The following is a 13,134-nucleotide window of genomic DNA, read 5'->3' as shown; positions in this document are numbered from 1 at the left end:
ATTATTTGAATTTGTTTGAATATTAAGTGTGGTATTCCAATTTTTCATTACTATGTTTAGGAACTGTATCAATTTAGGATCTACTTTGTATATTTCCAATATTTGTAGTAACCATGAGTGGGGTACACTATCAAAAGCTTTTTAGTAATCAATGTATGCATAGTGCAGCGACCTTTGTTTGGTTTTAGCTTGATATGTCACCTCTGCATCTATTATCAGTTGCTCTATACATCCTCGTGCTCCTTTGCAACAGCCTTTTTGTTCTTCATTTATAATTTTATTCTGTGTTGTGTGTCATTAACTTCTGTGTAATGACTGAAGTTAATATTTTGAATATTGTTGGTAGGCATGTTATGGGGCGATATTTTGCTGGGTTTGCTGTGTCTGCTTGATCTTTAGGTTTCAGATAAGTTATTCCATGTGTAAGTGTATCAGGGAATGTGTATGCGTCTGCAATGTAACTGTTAAATAATTTAGTTAGATGCGAATGTGTTGAGGTGAACTTCTTTAGCCAGAAATTTGCTAATTTATCTTTTCCAGCGGCTTTCCAATTGTGAGTAGAATTAATTGCTTGGGTGACTTCATGTTGTAAAATTATCACTTCAGGCATTTGTTTGTATGTATCTGTTTCTGCTTGTATTCACCGTGCATGTCTGTTATGTTGTATCGGGTTTGACCATATGTTCCTCCAGAAGTGTTCCATGTCTTTTATGTTTGGTGGATTGTCTATTTTAATGTGTGTGTTATCTATTGTCTGGTAAAATTTCTTTTGGTTTGTGTTGAATGTTTGGTTTTGTTTCCTTCTATTTTCACGTTTTTTTGTATCTTCTAAGTCGTTTGGCCAATGCTTGTAATTTCTGCTTCTTTTCATCTAATTGCTCTATCGCTTCTTCTTGTGAGATTTTACCTAACCTTTTTCGTTTTTTGTCTGACATTTCATTTCTTATAAATTGTGTTAGCTGTCTGATGGCTTTTCTCAGTTTTTCTATTCTGATCTGTAGCCTGTGTTGCCATGCTGGTTTTGTGGGTTTCTTCTGTGTGTTGGCTGGTTCTGATCTCTGCCTAGTGTGTATATTTAGTGTAGTGAGTGCTTCTCTATAAACCAGTAGTTGTAACTCTTCCATAGTTGTGTTTTCATTTATTTTGTTGTGTATGATTGTGATAGTTTTTATTGTTGTTTCGACTTGTGGGTTATTTGGCGGTCGGTCTATGCAAGAATGGTCTAATGTCTGTATTTGTGTCTTTGTATTCTATATATGTCAGCTGAAATTTTTCTTCTATATCTAACATGTGTGTTACTTCGAGTTCTATTTGTGTTTGTTCTGGTGGCTGTCTTAAGATTTCGTTTTCTTCTGATTGTTTAATTGATGCGTGTTGTTCTTCATTTGTTTGTTCTGGGATGTTTGAGTCCATTACTGTATTTTCTTCTTCTTCTGATTGCACATTATTTTGTTCCAGTATTTGTTGTACTTGTTGTTTGATGTTTTCTAATTCTGACTTGAATATCCTGTTATTTTTGATTATTACATTACATTATTATTATTATTATTATTATTATTATTATTATTATATTATTACTATTATTGCTGAGGAGGAGGAGAACGTATAAATAGACGAAAATCTCGTATTTCCTATGGGGAGCTAGTTTTGGAGTTTACAGTTGACCTTAGAGGCCGCTGTAAGCAGAGTTTAGGTGCTAGTTAGTTTCATTTTCTATAAGTCATTTTGGACAATAGATCGTAATGATGTAAATGACCCATTCTGCATTTACACTGCAAATTCATTTTTAAATATAGCTACATGCTGAACATTTGTGTTTTTCCATTTTATTATTTTTTTATATGCAGGTTTGATTAATTCATGTGTATCACCTCTTACACATTGCAGTAACAGAAATTCTTCTACGATATAGTAGGAGGTGACAGGAAGAAACTTTTTCATTTTGGTTTCAAATTATCATTTTGTGTCATTCAGACTTCTATATCATAAATTATTGTTGTAGCATTGTACATCCCTTATTTTGCTAAAAATAGCCTTAACAGAGAGTAATTAATGCCATTTTTCCTTTTGGTATTGTGATTTTGTTCATCATTGTTCGTTTTGAATTGTACTGGATTATTTACAACAAACTCCATGAGTGAATAGTAAGAATGCCCAACTCCTCAAACGTATGTCTGTGAAATAATAATGGGTGAGCACCACACGTTATACCTACAGCATGTTTTTAAGCAATGAAGACTTTCTTTCTTAAAGAAGAGTTACCCCAGAACATTATTCCACACGACATTGATTGAAAATATGCAATACATATCAACTTACTGATCTGTCTCTTCCCAGAATTTGCAATGACTCTTAGTGTAAATGAGGTTTAGCTAAATTTTTAGGAGTTTCAAAATGTGCTTTTTCCACTTAAAATTCTCACCCCTTCTAATTATTATTTCCTCACCATGGTTTACTCTTATCAGTGCAGTATCCCTAGATGTGGGGAACTCGATACATTGTGTCTTTTTAAAAGTTAGAGCATTTGCAGAAAACCAGCCAATGATACTTCTAAGAACATTGTTTACAATTTCTCCTGTTTCTGTACGTATGCTTGGATTGGTTACATTACGAGTGTCATCTGCTGAAAGAACTAATTGTGGTTGTTCATTAGATGGAGATCGTTTACATATAGTGAGCCTAAGATTGAGCTCTGGGGGAACCCCATAAGTGATTTCTCCCCAGTCAGAATTATGTCCCCCGACTGTGTTGGTTGAATTAGCAAGTACAGATTCCTGAGCTCTTTAGGTTAAATATCACCACATCTATAGCGAAAGTTGAAAATGCTTATACATTTCATTAGGAAACAACGGAAACATTTCCCTATCACTTCTTTCATTCAGTCCCATGCTAACCAAGTCTTCAACAATTACTAATGTAAAATTGCCACCTTCTGAAGAAGACAAATTTACATTTATTGAAACCTAGGTAAAGAATTCTTTATCCATTGCAACTGGTCGGCTGTTCATAATTTTATTAATTTTGATTGGTTATTATTCAGTTCACGCAGAATTTTGCCTCAGGTTGAGCCATTAGTGGTTCTGGAGCTCTTGAGTACATGTTAGAATTGCTCGCACAACAGATATTGATGGGAGGTGCTATATCACAAATATTAAAGTTTTCCTCAACCTGAAAGTTGATGTGAACATTATCTTCGTTACTACATATGGTCCTTTTGGACATATTATGCCCTTTAATTCCTCCATCCTCTGAACTTTCAGTCTGACATGGACATCGAATCGTTGGGGCTGGAAATTCGAACATTTCTGCTATATACCTGGTTTTTAATTCACTAAGCCACCAGAGTAATAACCGCCACATTGTACAATGTAAGGTAGAAGTTGGGGGAATGTGTACAAGAAGTGAACTGGATTTTTTTAATACTAATCCTTTTGTGTAGAAGTTATTGTATGTACACATATATGAGAGTGATACAAAGATCCTACAGTTAAATTTAGTCACGCTTTTATTTATTTTACACTTACTATGCTAGTTAGGATTAACACATCTATTGTGGAGAATTTGGTGAAGAAGGCATAGTCACAGTCCCATCAGGATACAGCTTGAATCTCTAGGAAACTTCAGTAGTCTACAGATGTTTGTAGCAGGAGTCCCCCACAAGATATCTAATCCCAAGGAATTCCATAGTTCATTATGATATTCTGGCTACCTGTGAAGTGTGGCTGTGTTTGGGAGACAACATGTGGTGACACAATTGCAGGTGTAGACTACTTCTTCGGTTACAAACACATTTCAAAGACGTTAGTTATTGGACAGTGTATTGTTACAGGTATTGAAAGAAGGGTTCATAAACTCATTTAAGTGACAGAACAGTAAGAAGAAAACGAAACTGCTGCTGTCAGAGAAATTCTGTGTTCATCTATCTCCAATTAAAAACAGACAATTATCGTGTGTACAACTGTGTTTATCATTTTAAATGCCATACATTCATTTGGTAAACTCTGACACTATCGAACTCTTGCTATAGCACTGGCTGCTATGCTGTAAATAGTATTAAACATCTTTAGCACAAAGAAATGAAATGTAAATTACTTAGTAATTGATATATTTATTAACAAATAATTAAATTTTGTAAAATAAGTTGATGTTAATGTAATTTTTACGTTTTTATTATAGCTCTGCTAAATTCCGTTACATGGCGGGTACTGAAATGTGAGAACACTGAGTTCATGTAAGTTCATGTGTAACTTCTTATATTTTATACGCCATCCCAATCTTCTCTGTCTGTTGTCAGTAAACATTTGGTATCTGTCCTAAGGTTATCTGCAATAATTTCCTTTGTGGTCCAACTGAACGTCAGTATTCGATTTTGTTTATCTTTTGACAAATAAGTGTACACCGTCGCCAAACAGCTGCGGAATACTCACCTACTAAGTCAGTTTTCGTTTCCTTATGACTTACGAGGTTCATTTAAAAGGGAACGAACGTACGTTAGGGAAGTGATGTTGGTTTGTACAAAGAGCTTATTTTTATCTCGTTGACAGTTCTTTAAACTGTATTTTTCTCCATATTTTGTAGTACAACATTTGGTTTTACGCATATAACGACCATGTTCTCTAAGCTACCGTCTACGTGTCTATCACTTACGTAGATGGTTCTGAACTCTCATAGAGATTACATATGTTCTTAATCGGTCATATTATAGTTGTCCTCCTGGAAACTTTTCAAGGGTAGTACACCATCACCACAGTTAAATTTTTACCAAATATTGGTGACTAAGTTTACACTTACGTTCTTACAAAAGCGTTTGTTGAGAAACGTTATTTTTATTCACTATAGCAAATATAAATAAATACATTCCTTATCCTTGTGCGTTTTCTTTTTTATCTGTAGGAATGGTGCGTGCCTTATTTTGATAAATGCAGGAAGTGAAGCGTATATCGATGCTACTCAACGGCAAGAGTATGCAACCCGAATGTGTGTGAGGCCCCTCCTGCCCTAGCGCTTATCAGTCCAGCTGTAATTTTCTGAAAGACCCTTCACAGCCGAAAAGTCCTTCGCCGTAGGGGTCCTTGCCAGGCCGCCTTGTCTCGTCAGACGTCACGCTGTCCTGCTTCAGGAACCAGTCCCTGTACGACAACAGCTTCGAGTGCCACGCTTCTGCAACACATGCAAACAAGATAACACTTTCAACAACAACAAACAAACAAACCAACACACACACAAACACACACACACAAATATATATAGACCATGTGCGTTCATAGAGATATATTTAGGGCCCCAGCAATGTGATTACCTGGGACGTCATTTGATTAGAATTTAAATATCTGGTAATTTTCTTAGGGTCTGTCTCTCAGCCAATTTTACGGACATACAGGACGTATAAGTTGTATACGCAGTCTGGATGGGACCTTCAGATGGCTGCAATACAGACTCGGGAACTTCTTGCTACCTTAGAGCCACGTCAATATTTGGTTAGGGCAAGGAAGGCTGCAGTTCCTGCTATAACTCCAGGGATAACCCATCCTCTCAACTATTATCCGCCATAAAACCACCCTGTTCTCACAATACACATACAAAGGATGTCATGGAAAGATGTGACAGTATCAGGACGAATAATGTTAGCGGTGGCGGTAGCTTCAAAAAAAACGACGTACTAAGGGAGGTCCAAATACAAATGTAAATAAAGACATTAATTAATAAATATTTGTGATGGAAACTTCCTGTGATCAAACTGCCTCAAACCTTTACAGAAGGAAACTTGTTCCCTGACAAGATTAAAAACACATGTAGGCCGCCTCTCAACATCTGATCACGAGCATATCTGGGAACGTAGTTGTAGTTATAAGAGATTGGTTCCAGAAGTGTTTCTTTTTTCCCTAGTGAGAATATTATTTTATTGTTTGTGAATTCCTTAACTCGACGGCTATGTAACACTTCCTTGCCCACCAAAGTTTCTCTGCTAGTCTGTTTCCATATTACATTTTAAAATTTAGGGTAAAATCCATGCTGTCATAGCCGTACAGATGTTGGAAATGGTTGCTGTCATTACATGTAAATTTGTAAAATTCTGTTCAAGCTTCTGGAATACCTCAATATCGTGTGAACTGTGTACGTAGGTTTGAAAGTTAAGTACATTTTCTCTGTGGAAATATGGCTAAATGCCGCTCAATTACTAAACTGGATTTATCTACAATTAAATCTTATAAATGTAGCCCGACCACACAAAATTATTATGTAATGCAAATGAACTATGGAATAGAAACAGTTGTAAATTCGAAACGGGTTCAGTACCTTATAAGCCGTTGTATGCCAGCATGAGAGATTGTCAGATATTTTTGCGGCTGCATATTTTGGTCGTTTCTGTGCAAGAATAAGTTCACGATGTTGCTTGTGGAAGCTACTTTTGTTTCTTGTTGTATATTAATGAAGGCTGCTGTTATTTGGAAACTGTGGTTGACATTTCACAACCTCCCCTCGAAGAATAATGTATATTATTAGGTAGTAGTTAAGCCTAGCATTATGAACATTTGTTTCCACGAGATTCGATGGTACACATCACTCGAGAGCACATTCTCTAAACTGAACCTGTTCACAATAATATATATATATATATATATATATATATATATATATATATATATATATATATATGTAATACGAAGTACTCACAACAGTAATCTGTAAAAATACAATTTAACAGATAAGACAATTATGCTGCAAATTTTCATTTCAAGTAATATCCCGTAAAAGACTTGAAAGTACTATGAAAGAACGAAGCATATTATATGGATAGAACGACAACGTGCTTAAATAAGATGAAGATCTGTCTGGTGGTCCTACTCGCCCGCTCAGCACAAACCGACTCCCACTTCATCCTCTGACAGTGTTCATCATTCGAATGCGGTTTTAAGGGACATTTCAGCACACTGCACTCCCGCCCGTTGTGAGACACCCAGATTCTGTCACTCAAGTTATGTTCTCGATTGGTATCAGGTGGCTGAGTGCACCTGGTTCCAATCCTCCCAGCAAGGAAAAATTTCTGGAAGTACCGGGAATTGAACCTGGGTCACGAACAGAGTAATCCATCCGTATACTGCAGTTAGGCATTTATTACAATTATGGAATGTCCTACATATTGGTAAGTGATTTAGAAAACACACAACGCAGTTTCATATTCTTTCCTAAATGTACGATCTGATTCGAAGTGCACATCCCAGAAATAAAGTGATGTCCCATTTATTAAAATTTTCTTTATCTTCTGAATCATCAGTATAGAAAGCAGTTACGAAATTCAATTAAGGAACAAAAAATTCTGGAACTCACTTTCGTAGTCATTTCAGGAATTTCCTACACGGAAGGGAGTCAAACGCAGCAGCTGGGTTGGCAGGTCTCACATTGTAACATCTGAATTCCAGATACGAGATATCACTGCTTGTCCTAAGATTTTGTATGATAGCAACAGGTATCACCTCATGTTGTGATTTTCCAAGCACTTGCATTTTGCCGCCGGCATGTACACCCAGTCATATGTTCCACGACCCATCATTCTAGCTAACATTATTCTATTATTCTAGCATTCACCTAATCTGTCGTTAGGCAAGCGTTATTCTGCGTGCCATTTTATTGTGGATGACAGAGGTAGGTGTGTGGTTTTTTTTTTTTTTTTTTTTTTTTTTTTTTTTTTTTTTTGCAGCTAAAGATGATATCTGGAAACAATATATACGCCGCTAACGTAGAGGATCGCAAACAAATTAATAAAGAGTACCTTCCTATGGATGCAGATATTAGAAGTACACTTCTGTTGTCACGAATACTGTATCTGACGTACGAAAATAGTGTTCCGCAGTTTCGAGCATAACTAAGCCAGGAGATTATCAATGAGCAGTATACTACCGCAATATTATACTAAGATTACAAGCTCTGCCACAGAATTGTCCAAAACGTTGTACACAAGGTCAGCATTGATACCAGTGGATGAAATGTATTCCCATCTGCGAATTTGGACAACCATCAGCTGTACAATGGACTGACGACAATGGAAATATATGTTGGACCGGGGCTCTAACCTAGATTTCCCACTTATCACGAACGGTCGCCTTACCGTTAGGCTATCCGAGCATTAGTCACGGCAAAACCGAGAATTCTATATGTCGTCAACTATGTGTGTGCAATCAGTACTTTTACATCCATTATGAATATCCCCGTACAGAGTATCCATTTTAAATGAAAGCCGTTTGGCCGGTGTCCGTGGATAAATGCGACACTTCAGTGACTGCGTTGTCCCGAAGTCAGTCTTCTAGCTCGTTAGATGCAGCCCTCACGAATTGTTCTGTGGACACGTTTTCATCCTGGAGTATCACTGGAAACCAACGTCTTTAATTATTTTCTGGAAGTCAATCTCTATAGTTTTTACCCTCTACAGCTCCCTCTAGTACCACTGAAGTTATTCCCTGGTTCAAATGGTTCTGAGCACTATGGGACATAACTTCTAAGGTCATCAGTCCCCTAGAACTTAGAACTACTTAAACCTAACTAACCTAAGGACAACACACACATACATGCCCGAGGCAGGATTCGATCCTGCGACCGTAGCGGTCGCGCGGTTCGTGACTGCAACGCCTAGAACCGCTCGGCCACAGCGGCCGGCAGTCATTCCCTGTCTTAAAAGACGTTCCGTCATCCTGTCCCTTCTTCTTGTCAGTGCTTTCAATATATTACTTTACTCTGTGATTCTACGCAGAACTTCCTCATTCCTTACCTTATCAGTCCACCTAATTTTCAAAAATTGCTCTGAGCACAATGGGACTCAGCTTCTTAGGTCATCAGTCCCCTAGAACTTATAATTACTTAAACCTAACTAATCTAAGAACTTCACACACATCCATGCCCAAGGCAGGATTCGAACCTGCGACCCCAGCGGTCGCGCGGTTCCAGACTGTAGCGCCTACAACCTCTCGGTCACTCCGGCCGGCACCTAATTTTCAACATTCGTCTGTAGCACCACATCTCACAGCTTCGATTCTCTCCTGTTTCGGTTTTCCTGCAGTCTGTGTTTCACTATTCCTTATCGCAGTATCTAAAGTCTGGGGAACTTTAAGCGTATCCCTTCAGTCCTTAGTACTCCAGTATTCCTCTTCATAGCGTATTGATTCTTTCTGATTAGTCTCTTAAACTTCAGCCTGTTGTTCATCGCTACTAAATTGTAATATAAGTCTATATCTGCCCCTGGGTACGGCTTACAATCCAATATCTGATACTGGAATTTCTGCCTGACCAACCTGTAATCTAACTGAGATCTTCCTGTATCTCCTGCCCTTTTCGAAGTATATCACCTCCTCTTGTTCTTCCTGATCAGAATATTCACTGTAACCGACTGAAATTTATTGCAGAACTCAATTAGTCTTTCTTCTCTCTCACTACCAAGCTCATATTCTCCAGTAACCCATTCATTACTCTTTCTCCTACAAGCGCATTCTAGTCCCCCATTACTGTTAGATTTTCATCTCCATTTACGTATTGAATTACCTGCTCAATATCCTCATACTTCCTCTGTTTCTCAAATTTCTGCTAGTAACTTCGAGATGTGTACCTGAATACGGTTGGGGTGTTCGTTTACTACCAATTCTGATGGAAACAACAGTATCACTGAACTTTCGTAGAAACCCACTCAACTACCTTTCTATTTATGACGAATCATACTCTCGTTCTACCATTTTCTGCCACTGTTGATATTACCCAATACTCGTCTGATTATAAATCCTTGACTTTTCATTTTACCTCACTTATCCTCACTATATCTAGATTGAGCTGAATCATTTCTCTTCTCAGATTTTCTAGCTTCCCTGCCACGTTCAGTCTTCCGACATACCATACCCCGACTATTAGAATATTATCCTTTCGTTAGTCTCTCAGACCTTTCCTAAAGGTTGCCTCCCCCTTGACAGACCGCCCCCAGAGATTCGACTGAGGGATTAGATCATGGAAAGATCATGATGACAATTTTCCCAGTTATATGCTACATGTCTTATGGATACGCGTTGTGTGTATGTCATGCAGTTATTTCCATTGCCTTCTGCATCCTCATGCCGTTGATCTCTGCTGATTCTTCCGCCTTTTAGGAGCATTTTTCCACTCCTTGGGGAAGAGAGTGCCCTGAATCTCTGCCCGCTCCTCCGTCTTCTTTGACAATGGCGTGGATAGAGTGAGGGTGATTTCTTGTTACGAAAATCTTCATCCGCTATTGCTGATAAAGTTTATTCAAAACATCAGCAGTGGCTTGGTTCGTACCCAGGACCGAAGACGTTTTGATTTCTAATCAAAGACACTACTCCTTTTTTTAAAAGAATGAAACAAAATTGGAGTTTAACCTGCATGGCTTCCGTCACTTAAAAACAAAAAAGGATGTTTCATCTCCATTAGTTGCATGCACCAGTTTCTTTTATTAGCGAGGAAAGACTACCAGGGCCACAAAAACGAATAACTGTAACAATACGCCTGACAAGGAGCCATAATGAGAATACATAAAAGGGCAGGTTAATTCAACCGATACGTTCAAGGCGAAATAGAAGGTTCAACATTTTGGCGAATCGGTCGTGATACCATAGCAGGCACAAACTCTCGAATATGCAGTGGCCATATGTTACTGGAAGACGTGTGGCTCTCTTTCAGCCCCTCCATCTACAATGTAATGAACATAGTGGCCTAATAACCATGCAATGGTATTAGACTTTCTCCTCAGAAAGAAGGAGTAGCCTAAACGCAGTAGGGTATCAGCTGAAAAGGCAGTATCAACGGATCGAGTTAGAAAGGCTGATTGTTTTTAAGCCAGTGCCAGTTCGGTCCTTGGTAACAGGTAAATCTATGCCGTAGCGTGTCAATGGCGGGACAGCCGGCTACACTGATTCGTGTCACGTAAGTCCAATACGAAACAGGCTTCATTGGTGGATAGCAGATTGTTTACCATGTGCCACCAAGAGGACGCAAACGCCACTGGCAGAAGAGGAAGGCTAGGATGAAACCAAACCGTCCTCCAAGAAGTTCCGAGGAGATGCCAGTTCAACCAGCGCCGTACAGTCGATTCCTCTCCCCCCATTAACAAAAATATGGTAACGAGATGGTGCATACGTAAAATTTCAGCTTCCAAATTACTGACAGCAATGCAAATTCACAGACATGTTTTAACTTTAAATTCACTCGACCAAGATCGACAGGCGGATCAAGGCTGTCCGGTTGCTGACAGAAAAATAGCCGAGACGTAAATGTGTGTATTGCGTAACATATAGTCAGCACGGTGAGCCGAAAAAATAACTCGACATTAAATATCGGGAAGTCCCAAACCCCCGAGTGAACGCGCTTGCCCGGTCTCCTCATACCATAATCGAAAAATGTGAAATTTCCATAAAAAACGACTAGGCCGCTGTTTTAGTATCCTTGCCATCATCCCAGGGTGGGGAAATATCTGAGCGATGTAAAATGCTTTGCACAGCACGTAGGTATCGCGAATGCTAACTTTCTGAAGAAGGTTCAGGAAATGTCGTTCATGTAGTAGGATTGCTCTCTATGTTTTCTTCGTAACTAGCTTCCAGATAACGGTAGCCATTTGGAGTGGAGAGTGGTCAATTACGACTTCCAAAGATTTATGTCAATCCACCACAGCCTCCCACGATATGTCAGCATTATCAGCATTTTCCCTCGTCGATGCGGACACCAGATACAAAACAAAAGATATATATCGTAGAGAACGGTGTAACACCAGCATATCATCCGCGTATGTACGTAACGACATCGTCTCGCCCTACAGTGTCCATACTACTAACTGAGCGAGGACTCTTCGAAGGAGTAGGTCAAGTGCTAGAACAAACAATGACATTAAAAACGGACTTCATGTGGAAAACCCCTACGAATGGTAATCTGTAGTGTCAGCTGGTCACTGAAAACCACCGAAACTTGGGAATCCAATACAAATTATACAACACTGTACGCGCTTCAGTTGTGTACCAACGGCTTCCACACTTGCAACAGGAAGCGATAGCTGACCCGATCGCACGCCTTATCAAAATCCAAAAATGCCATAGTACAAGGGACAGACGTAACATCGGCTACCGATATGATGTCACGGCTTTCAGCTACCGCGGTCTAAATAGCATGGCCGGGAACACAGCTCTGATCAGCAACAATTTTCCCCAGCAAAATTTAATAAGATAACGGAATGAAGTGTATCAGTTGCTGCTTGACTAGAACCTTTAGGAATTAATACAATCTTGCACAACTTTAAACGAATAGGGCACAATCCCTCCCCTCAACACTTCGTTCAAAAGCAACGTAAAAGTAAGGCCAGAAACTCAAATAAAACGCCTTGGGCAGACCGTACAATCCGGCGACCTACGAGAAGGCGATCTGATAATAAGGTCATAGACACACTGAAAAGCTTCTATAAACGCAGCATTATGAGCAGATCTAATTCTGCTATCCAGTGTCTGAACAAATAACCTGGATGACGTATCGACAGTAGCGGGAATCTCATGCAGCCCAACGTAAAACATCCAGTATGTCCTTCTGTCCCGTCACAGCATTTCCATTCTCTGCCTTAAGAGACGTGATATACACACGTTGATGGCGAGTCTGATGTCGGATCACATGATACAAACAATTCAATTAATCTGCTACTACTGGACGTGATTTGGATCGCATCTTTAACCCTTGCATTTGACGCTGCTTCTATCGTAACAATCCTTACACGCCTGACGTCTGCAATGCGTAGCGGAGCCAGATGAGCACTTTCATATAAGTCGCGTTAGACAGAGGGATAGAATTAAAACTCTTGTGGCCTCCGAGATCCCACACACTATCAGTGCAGGATAGTATCAATGTTTATCTGAGCCTCGAATTTGACAGTTGAACCCACCGTTCCAAAACGGAGGCGTATCTTGCAGCTGAGGGGAGACTGCAGTCTCGCCAATCCCGGATCACCTCATCGAGAGAGGGATCCTACAAGTACGCTACACTCAGCATCGAAGGCGATCGAAACAATTTCACCGACTGTCGTGAGTGGTTTAAGGTAACAGTCACTGCACTGAGGTCCATGACGCTGGCGGGGATGACATTGACAGCCCAAATCCTATCACATAA

At 39.3% G+C, this 13,134-nt stretch overlaps 1 protein-coding gene across 1 annotated transcript in view; it reads right to left on the bottom strand.

Moving 5' to 3' along the window:
* Nucleotides 1-4,034: 4,034 nt before the first annotated feature.
* The window catches only part of LOC126187576 (alpha-tocopherol transfer protein-like), a 104,779-nt gene continuing 95,679 nt past the window's right edge, over nucleotides 4,035-13,134 (bottom strand). The window contains exon 7 of the mRNA XM_049928743.1: nucleotides 4,035-5,160. Coding sequence (XP_049784700.1) covers nucleotides 5,009-5,160 — 152 coding nt within the window. The 3' untranslated portion in view covers nucleotides 4,035-5,008. The remainder of the gene's footprint in view (nucleotides 5,161-13,134) is intronic.

The sequence above is a fragment of the Schistocerca cancellata genome, chromosome 5 (assembly GCF_023864275.1).
Source record: "Schistocerca cancellata isolate TAMUIC-IGC-003103 chromosome 5, iqSchCanc2.1, whole genome shotgun sequence".
Lineage (NCBI taxonomy): Eukaryota > Metazoa > Arthropoda > Insecta > Orthoptera > Acrididae > Schistocerca > Schistocerca cancellata.
The sequence above is the reverse complement of the archived record's forward strand: the minus strand, read 5'-3'. Positions and strand labels throughout refer to the sequence as shown.